The sequence below is a fragment of the Helicoverpa zea genome, chromosome 6 (assembly GCF_022581195.2).
Source record: "Helicoverpa zea isolate HzStark_Cry1AcR chromosome 6, ilHelZeax1.1, whole genome shotgun sequence".
Lineage (NCBI taxonomy): Eukaryota > Metazoa > Arthropoda > Insecta > Lepidoptera > Noctuidae > Helicoverpa > Helicoverpa zea.
In genome coordinates, this window is record NC_061457.1 from 12531383 (window position 1) to 12549986 (window position 18604).

The 18604-nt window shown below is 39.1% G+C and overlaps 2 protein-coding genes and 1 non-coding gene across 7 annotated transcripts in view; 2 read left to right on the forward strand and 1 right to left on the reverse strand.

Annotated features, from left to right (window-relative positions):
• The window catches only part of LOC124631065 (protein KIAA0100), a 49790-nt gene extending 37170 nt beyond the window's left edge, over window positions 1-12620 (forward strand). The window contains exons 27-39 of one of the 2 annotated variants that reach the window (XM_047165200.1): window positions 968-1156; window positions 1446-1606; window positions 2049-2207; window positions 2665-2817; window positions 3586-3702; window positions 4106-4326; window positions 4752-4851; window positions 5356-5497; window positions 7729-7958; window positions 8376-8572; window positions 10171-10282; window positions 10719-10782; window positions 11494-12620. In XM_047165200.1, the coding sequence (XP_047021156.1) occupies window positions 968-1156; window positions 1446-1606; window positions 2049-2207; window positions 2665-2817; window positions 3586-3702; window positions 4106-4326; window positions 4752-4851; window positions 5356-5497; window positions 7729-7958; window positions 8376-8572; window positions 10171-10282; window positions 10719-10781 (1844 nt within the window). In that variant the 3' untranslated portion in view covers window position 10782; window positions 11494-12620. Of the gene's footprint in view, window positions 1-967; window positions 1157-1445; window positions 1607-2048; window positions 2208-2664; window positions 2818-3585; window positions 3703-4105; window positions 4327-4751; window positions 4852-5355; window positions 5498-7728; window positions 7959-8375; window positions 8573-10170; window positions 10283-10718; window positions 11058-11493 lie in introns of those variants that run through there. The other variant, XM_047165199.1, reaches the window with a different exon arrangement.
• On the reverse strand, window positions 3128-3199 carry Trnad-guc. Its single transcript has one exon. It is a non-coding gene; the product is annotated as a tRNA-Asp (tRNA).
• A 372-nt stretch (window positions 12621-12992) lies between the features above and the next one.
• The window catches only part of LOC124631002 (integrin alpha-PS2), a 104759-nt gene continuing 99147 nt past the window's right edge, over window positions 12993-18604 (forward strand). For all 4 annotated transcript variants that reach the window (XM_047165075.1, XM_047165077.1, XM_047165076.1 and 1 more), the window contains exon 1: window positions 12993-13312. In XM_047165075.1, coding sequence (XP_047021031.1) covers window positions 13164-13312 — 149 coding nt within the window. In that variant the 5' untranslated portion in view covers window positions 12993-13163. The remainder of the gene's footprint in view (window positions 13313-18604) is intronic.

Consider the following 18604-nt stretch of genomic DNA (forward strand, 5'->3'; position numbering starts at 1 on the left):
GTAGCCGCTCTAGTGGCGCCCATCACGCCGCACATCAAGCACGTGCTGGACGATGACAATGCACATACTGCGTGTCTCAGTAAGTGATGCTGTCTGTATCATCATGTAGCCGCTCTAGTGGCGCCCATCACGCCGCACATCAAGCACGTGCTGGACGATGACAATGCACATACTGCGTGTCTCAGTAAGTGATGCTGTCTGTATCATCATGTAGCCGCTCTAGTGGCGCCCATCACGCCGCACATCAAGCACGTGCTGGACGATGACAATGCACATACTGCGTGTCTCAGTAAGTGATGCTGTCTGTATCATCATGTAGCCGCTCTAGTGGCGCCCATCACGCCGCACATCAAGCACGTGCTGGACGATGACAATGCACATACTGCGTGTCTCAGTAAGTGATGCTGTCTGTATCATCATGTAGCCGCTCTAGTGGCGCCCATCACGCCGCACATCAAGCACGTGCTGGACGATGACAATGCACATACTGCGTGTCTCAGTAAGTGATGCTGTCTGTATCATCATGTAGCCGCTCTAGTGGCGCCCATCACGCCGCACATCAAGCACGTGCTGGACGATGACAATGCACATACTGCGTGTCTCAGTAAGTGATGCTGTCTGTATCATCATGTAGCCGCTCTAGTGGCGCCCATCACGCCGCACATCAAGCACGTGCTGGACGATGACAATGCACATACTGCGTGTCTCAGTAAGTGATGCTGTCTGTATCATCATGTAGCCGCTCTAGTGGCGCCCATCACGCCGCACATCAAGCACGTGCTGGACGATGACAATGCACATACTGCGTGTCTTAGTGAGTGATGCTGTCTGTATCGTCATCTAGCCGCTCTAGTGGCGGAGGCCGGTGGTGTTCAGCGACCGTTAATCGCGTGCCATGAGAGTTTCACGTACCATTTCTTTCTTAATCTGTGACCTTTTAAATGAGTTTCACTTGTTACTTCCGCAGTCGAGCTGGTGAACTCGCAGGTGGTGCTGAAGGGCTGCGAGACGCGCGGCTACGTGATCCTGTGCGCGGCGCGGGCGGAGGTGCGGCAGCGCGTGCGTCGGGCGCCGGCCGCCGCGGCCTGGAGCGGCGCGCTGTCCGCCATGCAGTACTACGCTACTGTTAGCGCTGCTGACCGGGACACGCTGCTGGGTATGTATACACTCCCAGGTGGTACTGAAGGGTAAAGAATAATAGTAAATTTTCGGATATGACTGTCTAAGCAAAAGATGTTGCAAATGACCCGTACTGTAACCCCTTAAAAGATTTTGCATAAATTACAAAAGACCCTGTATTAACGCCGAGCGTAACTTTGTCTTTGACTGATCAATATCTTCTAATGGACTCAAAATCTTTAGTTACTTGTACGGATCCGCATAGCAGATTTCACAATTGACAGTTAATTTGTGTAAAAATATTAAATCACGGAATAATATTTCAGAGAACATCCAATGGGTATCAGTAGAGGAGATTGAAGAACGCTGGCAGAGTACGGAGATCAGCACGCTGCCCGACGTGCCGCGGCTGGTGGGCAGCGGCCACTCGGCCGGCGGCGTCATCGGCCGCACCGTCGGGCCCAGCGCCGACACCGGCCTGCAGCAGGTACTATACCGGCACTATATCGAGCAGCTCTAGCATACATACTCCTCTTGGTCCTCTTTTATACACTTCCCCTAAGTACTGTGCTAATGTACTCCCAAATATAATATCCCCCTATACGTATACTCTCTTATGTACTGCCCCTATGAATTCAATCGCTCGCACGTGTAAACAACCGCGCTGACCACGTCCCCCGACGCTGACAAACCATTCATGGTTCTCACACTCAAGTGCCATATACCTACAGCCGCGGACATTAGTGGACTGGCAACTTTCAAACCTCCGCAATTTTGTTGTGTAAGACATTGACGGAACACAACAGATCCGCTGGTTGATCTGATTGTTTTATACGGCTAAAATAGGAAGTGTCAATTTGCTTTGGCTTTCACTTAACTAACGTGTCTGTATTGTCTCATTGTAACTATTTGTCATTGTCGTGTTCCAGCTACAACGCATAGTGTCCCGTTGCGCGTGCGAGTTCTACTACGTGTCGCACGAGGAGGCGGAGCCGGGCGGCACGGGCGCCGGCTGGGCCACGCAGCAGCCCTACGACTCCTTCACGCTCATGCACCACGACCTCAACGTGTGCACCAACTCGCTGCAGGTACTACTGCCACTAGTGAAACAAGGCAACAACGCATAACTTCGCAACGACAGGGAGTCAAAAACATAAGGACGCTGCGACAAGGTGACAAAACTTACTGTCGCTGCAAGGTGGCACACATAAAGTCGAAGTGACAAGACGACAACGCATAATGTCCCAGTGATAAACTGTCAACGCATAGCGTTGGAACGACAAGGTGATAATATGCATAACACTGGGACGGTTAAAAAAAAATGCGCAATGTCCTTTTAAGAACAAAGCATGGTGTCACAGCGACAGCGTTCTTTTGGTCAAACCTTGAAGTAAAAGTTTGAGAAATGTGCCCGATCTTTGCTTACTATTACTTTGTTGTTTCGCATGATTTATTTATGTAATAGTAGGGAAATAATAAGATTTCTTCAAACAGAAGAATAACCATTAAACTCATTTATGACAATACCTCCTTTCTCACCCACAGTACGCGATGCTACTCGACGTAGTAAACAACGTGGTTCTTCACGTAGAACCGGAGAGGAGACGGACGCTGGAGCGGCGCGCACGCATGCGGTTTCAACTGCAGTTGCATCAGGATCAGGATCCGAGGCAGTTGATACATAAGCTGCAGACTCAGGTGAGATGGAAAAGAATAAAAGTTATTTTAGATGTAGGAAAAAGTAAATTATGGGGTTGGCAAAACTGGTTATAAATAATAATATTTATTTATTTTTGAGTCTGACTGTGCCATGTGTTCTATTTGTTTCTTTTATTTTGAGTTCTTGAGGTAAAGTGGTCGTCAAAACTCAAAAACTACATTGAATAACCGTCCAAATGTTAAAAAAAGAACTGCCTTTGCTAATATAAAACCAATTAAAGTGTAAATGAATATATTTTAATTGTTATTAAAATTACGAAAGATGTTAAAAAATAATACTAAAAAGATTCTCTCCGGCGGGGAATCGAACCCCGGTCTCCCGCGTGACAGGCGGGGATACTTACCACTATACTACCGAAGATATGATTGGTATGGCGAAATAGCGAGTCTTATTCGAATTCTAAGTGACCGTGACTAGGTATGAGTCATAGATAATTTTATGCTTGACTGAGTTATTTTATCGGCAATGGTTTCGATTATGATGTCATTGTATGCCTTTGTATAAAGAAATTGAATAAGATTTAGAGTACTGTTTTCTTTTTTATGGAACAAACAAAATACCTTTTTATTGTTATTGGTCAACTCGACGATAATGTAAAAATAAATATAACTGTATTGATTAAAGATTAAAATGTAAATATAATATTATTATCTGTTACCTCAAAATATGTTTCTTCATGTATCAATGCATTTCTTCGAGCTTTATAGGGGTATATGGTTGAGTAAAGTATTTCTTTATTACAACAGGTCAGAGAATCCTTGGCCAGACTTCGGAGGTTAGAAAAGGAATACTACCTGAAGAACAGATCAATGACCGGCAACGATCCTGTTGCTATGGATGAATTGAAGAGTTTGGATGACCAGGTAACATCTTCATGATGCTGTTTATACTTATTAAATCTATATTTTTTTGAGGAATTCAAGTTTCTTGTGGTGTTACATTGTCCCGAGAACTTTGCTATCCATAATCATATTGTTTCATACATTTTACTTTTGTAAGAGTATCTATGAAGGTTTTTGCTTTTTTCCGTGACACTAGTTTTTTGGAACCGTGCAATTAGTTTGACGTTTTATAAGAACCTGCAAATGATTTTTTAAATAAAAATGTAATATTGAAATCGTTCCCCGAATTTTTGAATTTTTTTTATCATTATTTTCGTTTTCATAATAAAAGTGTACGTTTGCCTACGGCCTTTTTCATAATTTTAATCTTAGAAAAAAAAAATTGTCGCACTTTGCTAAAACCCAATTATTATCTTATTCCCAGGTGAACGAATGCAAAGAATCCGTGTGGTCTTTAGGCGAAGAGCTAGACGCGATGGTCCGCGCGTGGCGCGAGGTGGGGCGCGCGTCGGCCGCGCCCGCCGTGCGCAGTGCGCATGCGCCGCCGCACCGCTACAACGAGATCTGCTTCAAGAGTGCGCGCTGGCGGCTCACCGATGCTGACGGACAGCTGGGCATTGCTGATCTGCTGCTTACTAACTTCTTGTGAGTATGGTTATAAGAAATGTGATAGCAACTACTACAGAAGTAAACTAAATATTAAATCTATCTAGATTCATAATTCTTCATGATCTTCCGACCCCTTTCCCAACTATTTTGGGGACGGCTTCCAGTCTAACCGGATGCAGCCGAGTACCCAGACAATCCAATAAGTTGGTAAAACTGGTGTCAGACTTACTAGCCTCCGACCACCTGTAACGATTGCTAACGATGTTGATTGACAGCCGGGACCTACAGTTTAACATACCCCCAAGATATATTTAGAAAGTACATACAAAATTAGATAAATTGCATTGGTACTTGCCTAACCTGGAATCGAACCCATACACTCATTTGAGCGGCTGGTTCTTTACCCACTAGGCCACCACAAATCACTTTACCCATAATAATATTTATATATTTACGTACAGATACACTAAAACCTCTCGATCGGACGACTCGGTGGAACATCAGCTGGAGGTGGGGTACGTGCGCGTCAAGAACTTGCTGCCCAACGAGCCCTTCCCAGAGGTGATTTACTTACTATCACTTATTGTACTACCACTTTATAAGTATCACTTTTTTTTGTCACCACCCTAAGGTAGACTGGTAAACACGTTTACATTGTGCAAAAAGTATTAAAAAAATAAGCTACAGCCCGCGGTTTTAACCACGTTATGAGGGAACCACTTCCCGCTCCCGGATAAAAAAGAATTCTATGTTCTAACTTGGATGCAATTAACTAATTGTGTTCTCTCTTTAAAGAACTAACAATATTTTTATTCATAGTGTTTGATGAATTTAATTTATAAGAACCTATTGGGTGCTACGCTGTCTGAACTTCTGTCAATTTACTATTATGTAATTCACAAATATAACCTAGCTAAAACATGAGAAAGGATATAGGCTACCTTTTTATTCGGGGGCGGGAAGTAGGTCCCGAACTGTCCCCCGAGACACAAGCAGAACCGTGGGGAACACCTACTAACTTTATAAGTTTCCCCATTTATTACCATTTTCTTATATGTTGCCTAGGTACTGGTACCACAAGAGCCGTCAGGTCGGGCGCCACTAGCTCGTCGCGCGGCGCTGCGCGTGTTCTGCCGCGACAGGCCGCCGGTGGGGGGCATCGCTGTCAAAGAGCACTTCGAGGTCAACATAGTGCCCATCAGGATAGGTAAGTATGTTCATCATCATCTCCCGAGCCTTTTTCCAACTACGTTGGGGTCGGCTTCCAGTCTAACTGGACGCGGCTGGGTACTAGTGTTTTACAAGTACCGGCGGCCTATCTGACCTCCTCAACCCAGTCACCCGGGCATAAATAGTTAAGTGTGTTAAGATATTAAATAAAAGATTCCTTAGAATTGAAAGATTCCTCCTTTTTGGAAAGTCGGTTAATTACATAACTATGTAACAGATATATTAAAAAAAAGCAAATAAGAATATATTTTAGCTCTTGGCTAATTAACAGCCGCAAGGGACCATTGATCATAAGGTTAAGCAATAGTTGATGCGGTCGGTCCCTGGATGGGTGACCATCTATGCCATGATGACTTTTGCCGTGTTTCGAAGTACTCAAACGCTACTTAACATTACCTAAGTCTTTCTATTTTTAGAATCGACGTTTCAATATGCGGCTGTTAGGTTTGATCATAAAAACAAAATAATATGTCATAACTTTGGGGAAAACGCTCGGAGGATGGAAGTCATAACTTTGAACCGTTACAAAACACATGAAAAAACCGTAACTAAATCGGTATTAAAAATAAAGACTGCGTAACATTTCGGAACAAATGGTTGCGCAAGAGTCACTCCACATAAGGACCACCGTTCACCTGTTCAAACATGGTAGCGGTAAAACAAAGCGGACATGTTCCGGTCACAAATAATTCTAACACATGTGAAAACAATGGTCATGACTTATACGGTATCAAATAAAATGCATTGAGGTAATGTGGTTGTAAAATGTAGATCATATATTTTTTTCATCAGGAAGCTTTATGGGATATCAGCAAATCTAGAAATACTAGTGGTTCTGCAAATTCCCACAACGTTTATTCACACTAGCGGATTTTTGTTGCAGACAAATGCTCTGGTTTTTAAACGGTTTTATTTAGCTCACCCCGTTTGTTTTATTATTTATTCATTCTTGGGTCAAATTTAGAAATTGAAATTTCAGTGCCTTCCTCTTGTCAGATTGATCTGAAATTTGGTACACACCTTTAATTCCGATGACAATACAATATAGTAATATCAATAACATTGTAAATGCAAGATGGCCGCCGGTACAAAATGGCGGATTACATATTTTTCCACAACCCCCTCAACATGGGTATCAAATGAAACGGCTACTTAAGTAGAATACTGTCAGCAACCACAACGGGGCCCAACAGGGCCAAGGCCTGCCTGGGCTGCGGGATTGTCCTAAAGAGTTACCGTGGTCGGGGTACATAAAAGGCCTACGACGAAAAAGAACGGTTTTTAGTCAGTAAGAGTCTGGCACTCCCTCACCGCTGCTGACCCATGTATAGAATGAAGAATATTCGGTAGGCATTTTCATTAAATACTAAAAACTAGATAATAAAAAATCGGTAAAAAAACTTTTAAGTTAAACGGTTTTATATCTTATGTGCACTGAAAAATAAAAAATTAAAAAACGTTACTTACCTATAAACCTACGTAGGTGGTCCCGGTCATATTAGACTAAAATAAAAACGTGGGGCCCTCTGAAATCTTACTTATGGCAAAGCATATCTTTATACTTTGGTAGATCGTGAGCTCGGCGTTCGCTGATGAAGCCGCTACGGCTGATTTATTGATTGTCAAAATCTCCAGTTATGATTATAGTAAGTCGATGCAATCCACACCTATTATACCTCTAGCTAGAAGAAAGTATTACAGCAATAGTTACGGAATGGGCCCCACGTTTTTATTTTAGTCTAATATGACCGGGACCACCTACGTAGGTTTATAGGTAAGTAACTGTTTTTTTATTTTTTATTTTTCAGTGCACATAAGATATAAAACCGTTTAACTTAAAAGTTTTTTTACCGATTTTTTATTCTACACGCGGTTAAATAGTTATCGCGCGGTTTCTGGTGTCATCGTTGGTAGCGATTTTTGTCTATTACTTGTTTTTAAAAGCCTGTTGCGAAAACCGCTACTGTAAAACTCTCTTCGTATTACGATAATTGGACTAAGGATACAGTTTTTAAGGTTTTTTTTTTTATTTTTAGTTTTTCTTTTTTTGCCAAATACCCATTATCTTAGTTAATAAAATTTACTTTACCAACCCGCATTGAACAAGCGTGGTGCAACGCTCAATCTTTTTCTGCCTGTGCCCAGTAGTGGGACGGTAAAGAGGGTGATAATAATAATACCTAATATTAACATCAACTCACCTCTCAGGTCTTACAAAGAAGTTCTTCAACACGATGCTCAAGTTCTGCTTCCCTGAGCGCGACCCTGACTCCATAGAGGACGGCGAGGACGAGGAGGGCACGCTGAAGGCCGGAGCCTCGTCCGCCAGCCTCGTCTCCACTGGCTCCAAGAAGATCAAGAAGAAGACTAAGGATTCTAACAGTAACTTCTATGTGAAGAGGGATAAGAAGGATAAGGATGATGTTGAGAAGATGAAGGTTTGTACTAAATATTTTTTTCTGTAGTAGAGGGTTCTAATGTAGGTTATTTTTTTCCATCAAGACGATTAATGAAAGTGGCATTGTTTTATTATGGTTTGCCAAATTACCTCTATGATAAGGAAGCATTTATTTATGACCTAGTCAACTTCCCAAACCTTCAGAAAGTGCCTCGTATTGATATATGTTATCATATGGCATAGTCATACCAATACTAAGCACTTTAGAACAATACACAAAAATACATCAGTTTTCAGCGTACACACTTCCATTGTTTAATATGTAAGCTCTCGGCTCGAAACGCATAAAACGATACAGTTTTCGTACTCTGATGACTCGTATAAAAATACATACTTGGTAAAAACAATTAAACTCTACTTCCCTCACAATTCTACTTACGTAATTATTTTTATACAGGAAAGAGCCGAAAAGAACAAACTATTCATCTACATTAAGATTCCCGAAGTACCAGTACGCGTCTCCTACAAGGGCAGCAAGGAGAAGAATCTAGAAGACGTGAGGGATCTTCCACTAGTGCTTCCTACGTTAGAGTATCATAATGTGACGTGGACTTGGCTGGATCTCCTGCTGGCTACCAAGAGTGATACTAGACGGTTAGTTGAAGATTCAAATATGTACTCATAAAGTTGATAGTTAGGTCATGTTTTTGCTTACTTTACAAAAGAAAAACTAAGTTACTTTTTGTTGTTGACTGTCCAGATATGAGAATGTTCTTATGCACTGAGCTCCACCAAAGTGGAGAAGCTTTTAATCGGCCAATAGAATTTGTTTATTCAAACGTCTCATCTACGCTCATGTGTTTGGTATCCATTAATCCGTCCATCCTGAGCGGAGAAATTGAATTATTTGTTTAAAAAATTATCTGTTCAGAGGATCTTTAATAACTGAACCAATTTCTTGTTAAGTTATAAAAATCTTTTCTATTTAGATTTTTAGTGTCTGGACGTGGTTATTGCTTGCATTGAATTTATTCCAAATGTTCTTATTTGGACAAAGTGTCAAATAACAGTCAATCGCGTTGCAGAATAGGTTCCCAAAATCTACTATACACAATGTTGGTGTAAATATTTTTCCTCGATTAAATATTTTATACTGAAATGCACGATTTGATCATATATATTCTGGGTATTTCCACGATCTGTTTTGCTTTCATTGTATGTTTTTATAAACTATTTATCGCTTGACTGATTATACTGTTATAACAGTTCAAAAATAGAACGTTATAATGAGGTTTTCTTATACTTATTCTTGTAGTTATTTATGTACGTTACGAGTGATATCCGAGATAACTGCTAACAAACTTTTGGAGTATTAGGCCTTGACTTCGCCAAAGCAGAGCCGAAGAGTTTTTAAACAACCGAGAATTTACTTAGGGATATTACTGTGTGGTTGGAGATTATATGTTCGAATATCGATTTTTTTAGTGACTATTTCAATACTTTCCTTCGACCCTTAGCGGCCTGTTATACCAAAAACTTTAATCCTAAATCTAGCATCCGTAAAAACGTAAGTAGCAATTTCCAAAATAACAAACCTCTTATCTTTATTACACTATACATAAATCGGGTTTTCTTAACGTCATTCAGAACTGAATCAATAATAACTTTTGATATTGATTGAAAGTGCTGCTTATGTATATATTGATGTCAACAAGGCAACAAAACTCTATACTATGTATAATGGTGTTTATTTCCATCGACGAAGTTTGTCGTATGAGTCATATTTGTGTTTGTGCTGACCTCACCGTCTTTATTACGTACTAACTATCGTTTACGTCTTAATTCATTGTTTGCATTGTTTTACGATAACTGTGATTGCCGCGTAAGTGATTAATTGCTTTAGGGAGAAAGTAAGAGGCAACTTTAAATAAAGTAAGAGTGGATAGGAATATTTCAAATCTTTTTGATGCAAACAGGCGAATTGCTGAATTGAGTTTATTCGATCGCCCTTATGAATGAAATGAAAACGTTTTCGGTATTCGTTACGCATAGTCAGATGCCAGATAATCTGACCACCAGTCTTCCCAAGGGTTATCGGGTTGCTGGTAACAGGGTTGAGGTCAGATAGCCAGGCGCCCCCTGTAAAACACTGGTACTCAGCTGTATCCCGTTAGACTGGAGACCCTAACATATGTAGTTGAGGAAAAAGCTAGGCAGATGATGATATTTATACAAGGTTTATTTCCACACAGGGTAATATTATCGCAAGCAATTCGACAAAAGCTGCAACTGCACAGACGCGCGGCCGCCGCGCCTGAACCGCACGAAGAGGACAAGGCAAGGTTACTACTTGGAGAAAGAACTGTAAGTAGCTATACCTGTTCGTATTCATTACTTTACAACTATTGTTATGTATTAATGTATGATATATGTGTATTTTCTACGGACCCAAGTGACCTAAAATAAAGGAATAATAAATAAAAATAAAATAATATTGGTCCCAGGAAAATTTCCGTTTTTAATGCTTATTTACGTAAACCACTATCTTTGGTATTTAACATTGGTCACTATTATTCATTCATCACTGGAGGAAAAGTACTTCGATAGGTTATAATTTTTCTATATGGCAGGCAATAGCTTAAATAAAAATGATTGTTGAATATACCTAAGTAAGCTACTTAATACAGTAATAGTTCACTTAGATCTTACTTTATATAAATAATGGGATAGGTCCAAAATCACAAAAATGTATTTTCAGTACGTTTCATCGTAATCAATTTAACAAATTATTTTTCCTTAGGTGGCAGAAAACAAACCGCAAAAGAAAAGTGCGCCGAGCGTCTTCAAGTTTTCCAAATCATAGCGTAAGATATAGACGCTATAATTTATATTATAGCGCAGCATTTACTACGAACCAAACCTAGACTGTCGCCTAGCTTGTAAGAGGCTACACTTTATTTATGTATACGCTTTATTATATAGCTTTGTATGTTGGTATGTAAGTGTCAATTTTGTATGGAAATCTCGTCCTAAAAAAAATATTCCTATCTGTCTATTCGTATATCGAGTGTGTCGTTCATAATCACATTAAATGAAATGCGTTAATATACTGGTTAATATATGTCGATTAACACAAAGATAAAAGAAAAATACGTAAAAATAAAAAAAAAAGATTTTTTCAAACAAAGTAAATGGAATAAAAATGTGCAAAAATTAGAACATCATATAAAAGTCAGTCATTACAAACAACTGAAATTATTCTCCCTTGAAAACTGACAGCTGTCAACTGATCAAAACATACGATACGGCTTTATCTCTGCTTTACACATGATGTTGTAAATTATAAAAACGAAAAATGACTCCTGTGGTCAAACCACTGAATGGATTAGGTTTTTTTTTTACAATTCGCCATAGAATATCATAAAGTATATGCGATATGATTTAATGTGATTGTGAACGACACACCCGATATATTGTCTGTTCGTTCCATTTGCTACTAAACGGCTTAGTCGATTTCGATAAAGTTTGGTCAAGAGACGGAAAGTGAAAAAGTTTGTAATGCAATTTTTTTTCAGTGTCTTCAGTTCATGGGTAAATCTGCGGAACACAGTACATTTTGATATATTCGGCTAATTTAAACAAATTCTCTAATTAATTCACAATTCACCTCGGCATAGAATGCTTCCTTTAATTTAATTAGAGAAATCACTAATTACTTGAACACTAAAAGACAGTAGAAGTATGAGAGAGAAAATTGCCAAATGTAAGACTGTTGTGATCTTTACAAATGATCTGCTAATGTATTGTGAACTTCTATAGTTCAGAGGATAAGATGCAATTTCGTGGTTAGTTTTGAACAAAGTTACATAATTTAATGGATTTTATTTTTATTTCATAGTTTTATACTGCAACTGCCAATACATCGATTACAAAATAAAAAAGATGCAGATCTTTTTTTTTTAATTATCGGCATTTTATTTTCGAAATGTTAATCTTTTGCGCGCCTTTGTCACATTTTCAAAAACGAAATAAATAAAATGTTTTTAATATGAGCATCAAAAGACAACTGTATTAATTGTTTTAAAATTATGCTAATGAATTGATATTGAGATTAGAAACCTACTTTCTAATACAATTGTAAATTATGCAAGGTTTTAAATGGACGTTCATGCATAATCGTGTGACGTCCCCTGTCATTGCTTACGAATGGTTTTATGAGGATTATTTTTCGATTATTTAATTGTAGGAATAAATGCAAATTATTGATTTAAAAGACATTGCAATAAGTTCAAAAGATATTAATAGCATATTATTTAATGGGTAAATTAATTGTTTATTTAAATTACGTATTTACTCAAGACAAAAGCGTTAATTGCTTATTGGTATTATTCCAGTACATATAATTAGTTACTGTTAATTTGTATCGAAATTCCTAATTTACAGTTGAGTCACTGCCTCGTGACATCATAGATGTTAAAATGACTAAGTTTGTCGTTTTTGTGTATAAATCAAATACTTTTATAAACACTATGTAAGCACAAAATGCTGTGAAGTTAATCCATTCAGTATTTAAATGTAATTTATTGATGTAAGCGTAAATTATATAACTATGTATGTATTTTTGTAATCACCAATGTATAGTAAGTTACGATATCGGATATTCGTATCAAATGGATTTGTTATTAAATGTTGTAAATATGTATTTTGAGTTTTATTTGATGACCTTAATCTTGACCCGTGGGAGGTGTTAATGAGGATTTATAAGATAAGTTAAATCTTGTATTAAAATAACTTACAAATATAGTGTTACATAATGAGTTTAAATCAAGATTTGTTTTGAGAAGGGAAAATAAGTGCCATAAATTGCAATCAAATTTTCCATTGAACATTTATCAATAAAAATAAAAAATATTCCCCTTATTCTAAACAGTCCATGACCGACTTAAGTTTACGCGCAAACAAAATACGTTCACGTATCCGAACGTAAGACTCATTTTACTGGGAAAACGCGCGAAAATCATCGCTCCCGACTTATTTCCACGGTATTACCTCACCGCGGCCTTGCGTCGCGTCGCCTGCACTCAGTCAGCCGCCGACCGTCGAGCGGGACGCTACACCGCGTCGCAACGAACATCGTAACAACTTACTCGAACGACATGAGGACGAATTATGTAAATTCAAACAAATAGTGTATACTTATTTTTATATTATTTTTCTGTGCTTGTGAAAAATTGTGTACTTTATAATGGCGTTAGCGTGGTGCTTAATATTGTGCGTTTGCGCCGGTGCTTGGGGGTTCAATGTGGACATACCATCGAGGGTGGTTTATAAGGGTAATCCGAATTCCATGTTCGGATTTACGGTCCAGGCGCATGTGGATGGTGACCGGAAAATGTAAGTAGCTATTTTCGTATTTTTCACAGACCAATTTCCCGTGAAAATACACCATGGTTTTTTATGGTTTTCGCGCGCATTGTAGCCTTGACGATGATAAAAATAAGTATGATTTTATGGTGATGGAGTGAAATATTTGTGGCGCTAACGCATTTCGTGTTGTTAGTCAGAGTTAGTGTTTACATAAAACTTGTCTATTTTACATTAATGCTGGCGAAACAGCTCGGCCGTATGAATGAAACATTTGTTTAGACAAGTGTTTGCCAAATTATACATTACGACGACTGGCTGGTATTAACTATAAGGTTTGCAAGACATTTTTTCAGTACTATCTTTATCATGAAATAAGAGCAATCTTTGGCTCAATAATAATTTATCTTCCTTTCTGTGAATCTGCCTAATATAAAAGGTAGGTGTGTAATAAAATTCAAGGATTTTAAGACCATTTTTTTAAGACAAAATAATTCATCAGCGCCTCCGCGTAACCGGTTAACAATAACCTTGATTTAGTTTGAATATTTTATTTTATCATAAACAATGATTTAGAAGGCTGTTTAAATCTAACATTTTTAGAAACATAAGATTAGTTGTAGTTTATTTTCTATGGGAGCTGTGGTCACGAGAATCATGTAACTTACGATCTACATGATATTCTGTCGTATTTATATCGAAATTGTGCCTTGTCCGTATGTAGGTTAGCTTCAGCATAAAGTATAGTTACCTCAGAACGTCGCTGTTCGCCTTTGAAGACAACTTTGTCGTGTTCATTGAGAAATAAATATTTATTTGTGGCTTCCGCGATTTGTTTATGATGGAGCTCTTGAAGGTTCTATTTTCTTAGAATTAGGTTCATCCCGGTCCATCTATCTACTCATAAGGTAGAAACAATTCTATTATCTATACAAGTGTAATAAAGAGGAATATTTTTTTCGTCTGTACCCTGAATTCTCCGTAACTTTTGACCCGATTAGAAAAATTCTTTCACAGTTCAAAAGCTACGCTCTTCCTGAGTAACATCCACAGCAGTATCCACAGGAAACCGCGTTAAAACAGCTAATTAAAATACAAAACAGAAATCTTGTCATTTCTGGTCCAACAACCTCTATAATATAAAATCAGTCTACTAAAACGTACATTTATCATAATTTTTACGTTCACATATTCAAAGCCTAGCTCTGACACAAGGTTAGCAGCTCAGCCGAGTAAAATGCGCGATGACATCATTGACGCGGCAGCTGACTCGAGATTTTAGCAACGTTCGGCTTATTGGTCAGCCATGATTGTTCGACCGTTTGAGGAGTGCAAGTTCAGCTTATTAAGTTCACTATAAAAGTATAGCAATTGATTTTAGTGGTTTAGTTGAAGAGCCGAGAAGAGTCGTAGAGAAAGTCTTGCAGAAATTGTAAAAATTAAGTGCATTGTCGAAGTAGATGACCAGAGTAACGGCTGATATAGAATTTAGTGCAAAATATGAGGATTTAAATTCATAATTAATTCATAAAAAAGTTCACCATTACATTTGCATAGTCGTAATTATTAGCTGCAATAATCATGGTGGTTTTGACCATACTTTAATGTAGTAATGAAACCAAACGGTTGCCAAGGACATTTCAATTATGAAAATTAACACCCGTCAGCCAAAAATTTAAAGTTAGCTAACAACATTTATGTTAATTATTCGGTATGTTCTATGTCACGTAATATTTGAACAGTAAGTACATTGACAATGAATGACCCATGTCAACATCAGTAATTTATTTTGCTGCTTGTTTATGTGAAAATAAGACATTTTCATCAAGTGAAATGCAATGGGTACCTACTGAAATAATTTCAACCACTCAATTATATTAATGACTTACTCGGAGAAATGAGGTAACTAATTGCTTAATATTTTGTAAGGAAAGTAATGATTTAATACATCGCAAACTTATTACCTACGCGAAAAAATAAATTGGTGGTCAATTAGACAGGTTGTTCACTAATTAATGGTACGAAGTAAGTGACTTGATTTAATTTGCTTAAATGTGGTGCATGAGTTGGCTACTGATAACTCATTTGAACAAGTTCTTTTATTTAACTGTTTAACCCATTAAGATATTAGTTAACAGGTCTCAAATAAGGTAAACGTACCAATACTCGTCGGATTTCGGAAGTCACCGACTTTGAAGCGCTACTGTCTGTTAAATATTCAATGTAAAATGAAAATTTTTGCATGACGTGATAGAGTATTTATTCGTTATTCTAAGTAATTAATGTTTTTTTAATCATTTTCATGGGTTTATGTACTTATTAAGGCAAAAGTAAAAAAAGGGCGATTTGTACCAATAGTCGTCTGATTTGTACGGATACTCGTCAAATATTCCCAGTACTCGTCAACTTTTAATGCTAATGTGAACTCTCTGCTCTTGAACATAAAGTTCAAGTTACGTACATTTTTTTTGTGCTTGACTTTGTTAAGCATACTTGTGCCTTTGAAACATTAGGTTAGAAAACCAAATCCCTATTTAGAATAGCAGGTCATAATCTGTTAGAAGAGCAGGTATTCAATAAAACAGATACATAGTTACATTTTAATTTATATTCCTATCTATCAAACGCTTGGAATCACAAAATCAGTCTATAAAATATATGTTATATTTCGTAATCAATCATATAACCATGCAGTCATGTGCATATGTAGCACGAGTAAAATTATTACTATTAAAATATTTAAATTGTAAAACCAATATTGTGTTTTCCCAAAATTTATATACAACCTTCGCTCCTCTCCCTTATGGAAGCAGCCACATCTTTTAGACAGAATTGACCAAATTATCCGTACTATCCTTCATCTCTTTTTAATTTGGCCTTGGACGACCGAGCGTGGCTTCAAGCCACCCTTTTTTTTTTTAACGACGTCAAAAATCATCAAATGACCCCTCCCGCTGTGGGTTAGCAGCGGTGAGGGAGTGTCAGACCCTTACTGACTAAAAACCGTCGTGTTCCGTCAAAGGCCTTTTATGTACCAGGGCCGTGGTATCTCTTTCGAACAACCCGCAGCCCCCGCTGGGGTTGCTGACATCTCTTTGAGGAGCGCGTGGAACAACGCGCGCCGTCGACACGGGCGCGAAGCCACCCTTCCGATCAGATTCGGTGGCCTCGGCGTCCGCAAAATTTCCAGTTTAAGTCTACCGGCGTTCCTATCCTCGGTGTGCGGCACTAAGGAGTTGACCAGCAAAATTTTAGCCCCTTCACTGGTCGATTCTGAGGTGCATGGTATGAACGCCTGGAAAGTAGCTTGCCCAAATACAGCCTTCCCTGACAACCCGGCTTCCCAGAGACAGTGGGACGAGCCGCTCTGTAGATTGACGAGAAATAAACTAATTGAAACATCTGTCAATACTACTGAGCGTCTGGCTGTGGGAGAGTGGGAGTCAGGCTATGGCTTCACGCACTGCCGTCACCCAGCGTTGGAACCATGCTGGGTGACACAACATTCCGGATCGCTACATGCCTACGCCTCAGCGCTCCCACTGAGGCTCCGCATCGCTGTCAGTGCGGCGAATCTGTGGACTGCCTTGGGCACCATGGTCTTTCCTGTGGCAAAAGTGCTGGTCGCATGGCACGACACGCCAGCATAAATTACATGAAAATATGGAGTCCACTCGTGACCAAAAGGCTGGCTATACTTCGGCCAAAGGATATGCATTGCCATCCAGCGTGGCAATGCAGCCAGCCTTTTGGGCACGATCCCCGCTGACAGCGATGCGGATGAATTTTTTGATACTTAGTTTTAATATTTCCCCCTTTATTATTTTTGTAAATATGAAAGTCTGTGAGACCACCACACTGGTCAATTTTGAGGTGCCATGCCTGACCGAGGCTTTAAATGCTTGGAAAGTCGTGCAGCCGCAGTGCCGGCCACATACCACGACATGCTAACATCAACGACGTGATCCGTCGCGCTCTTGTTGCCGTCGGCGTACCAGCCGTACTCGAACCAAATGGCTTGGTACGCGACAATGGCAAGAGACCAGACGGCATGTCGCTATTTCCGTGGAAGTTGGGTAGGACTTTAGTGTGGGACGCGACGTGCATCGACACTCTTGCGCCATCTCCCGGAACTCTCCCATCCCGGAACTGCATGTTGTGCTGGCTCCGCCGCTGCACAAGCAGAGAACCTCAAGCGGCGCAAATATAGTAACCTTATATTCAAGTACATGTTTGAGCCGTTTGGGGTTGAAACTCTTGGGCCGTGGGGTCCGAGAGCCCGCCTTCTTGCCAAGGATATTTCCCAGCGCCTGGTTGACGCTTCACGGGACCCAAAGGCTGGCTTTTATTTCGCACAGAGGTTGAGCATTGCCATTCAACGTGGCAATTCTGCCAGCCTTTTGGGTACATTACCCAGTGACAGCGATGAGGAACAATTTTTTGATGCACTGTATTAGTTTTCAGACAGACAGAGCTCAAGATTCGTGCCGATAACTATAAGATTACTCTTTCCCCATCAATATCGAATACGACAAGCAAAGCAGTGACAGCGATGGAAGCTATGTCATCTTAGTTTTAAAACTGATTTTAATATTTTTTGCGTCAAAACTAGTTGAATGACATAATTTTTATACAGGCGCTATTAAAGCAAGTTAGAGAGACGCGGTACAATACGCGTGACGACATGCAGTTATTTCAAACAAAAAGCATAGTGTAAGAACAGTCAATTTTTGCTTGCCACAAATTGTAATCCAAGCGTAGTAGAAACAAAGGCTAGTGGTAGTTGTACCCAAAGCGTTAGATATGTATCGTGTGTCCTTAATCGAATGGCGGAGGCCTACAGCGGCCAATATATACCTAAAAAAAACACTCGTAGAAAGTGCATACTTATAGGAAACAGGGGATTTAACCATTAAGAAACATATTAATTGAATCGAATAACATGACTGTGTACGTGCATCTAGAACCAGAAGAGTAAAATGTACCCCTAAGAAAAAGCTTTAAAGAAACGCAGTTTTATCAACAAATGTAGTCTAAACCTTAAATATGTTTGTTCTAGAGAGATAACAATTTTGTAAAAGTCCCGATATTAGCTATTTATTCGCATTTTGTACTGTAAAACACAAAATATCCTCATTATGACGAGTTTAGGTGCAACTTTTGAGCACGTCCCAGTAGTCGTCATAATAATTCTAAAATTGACGGGTTTTGGGTCAAATAGGAGTTTTAAAGTACCAATAGATGTCACATTAAAAAAATATATCTTCTATGTTAAAAGTATTCCAAATTGCATATTACATCGTTAGCAAATAAACTTAACTA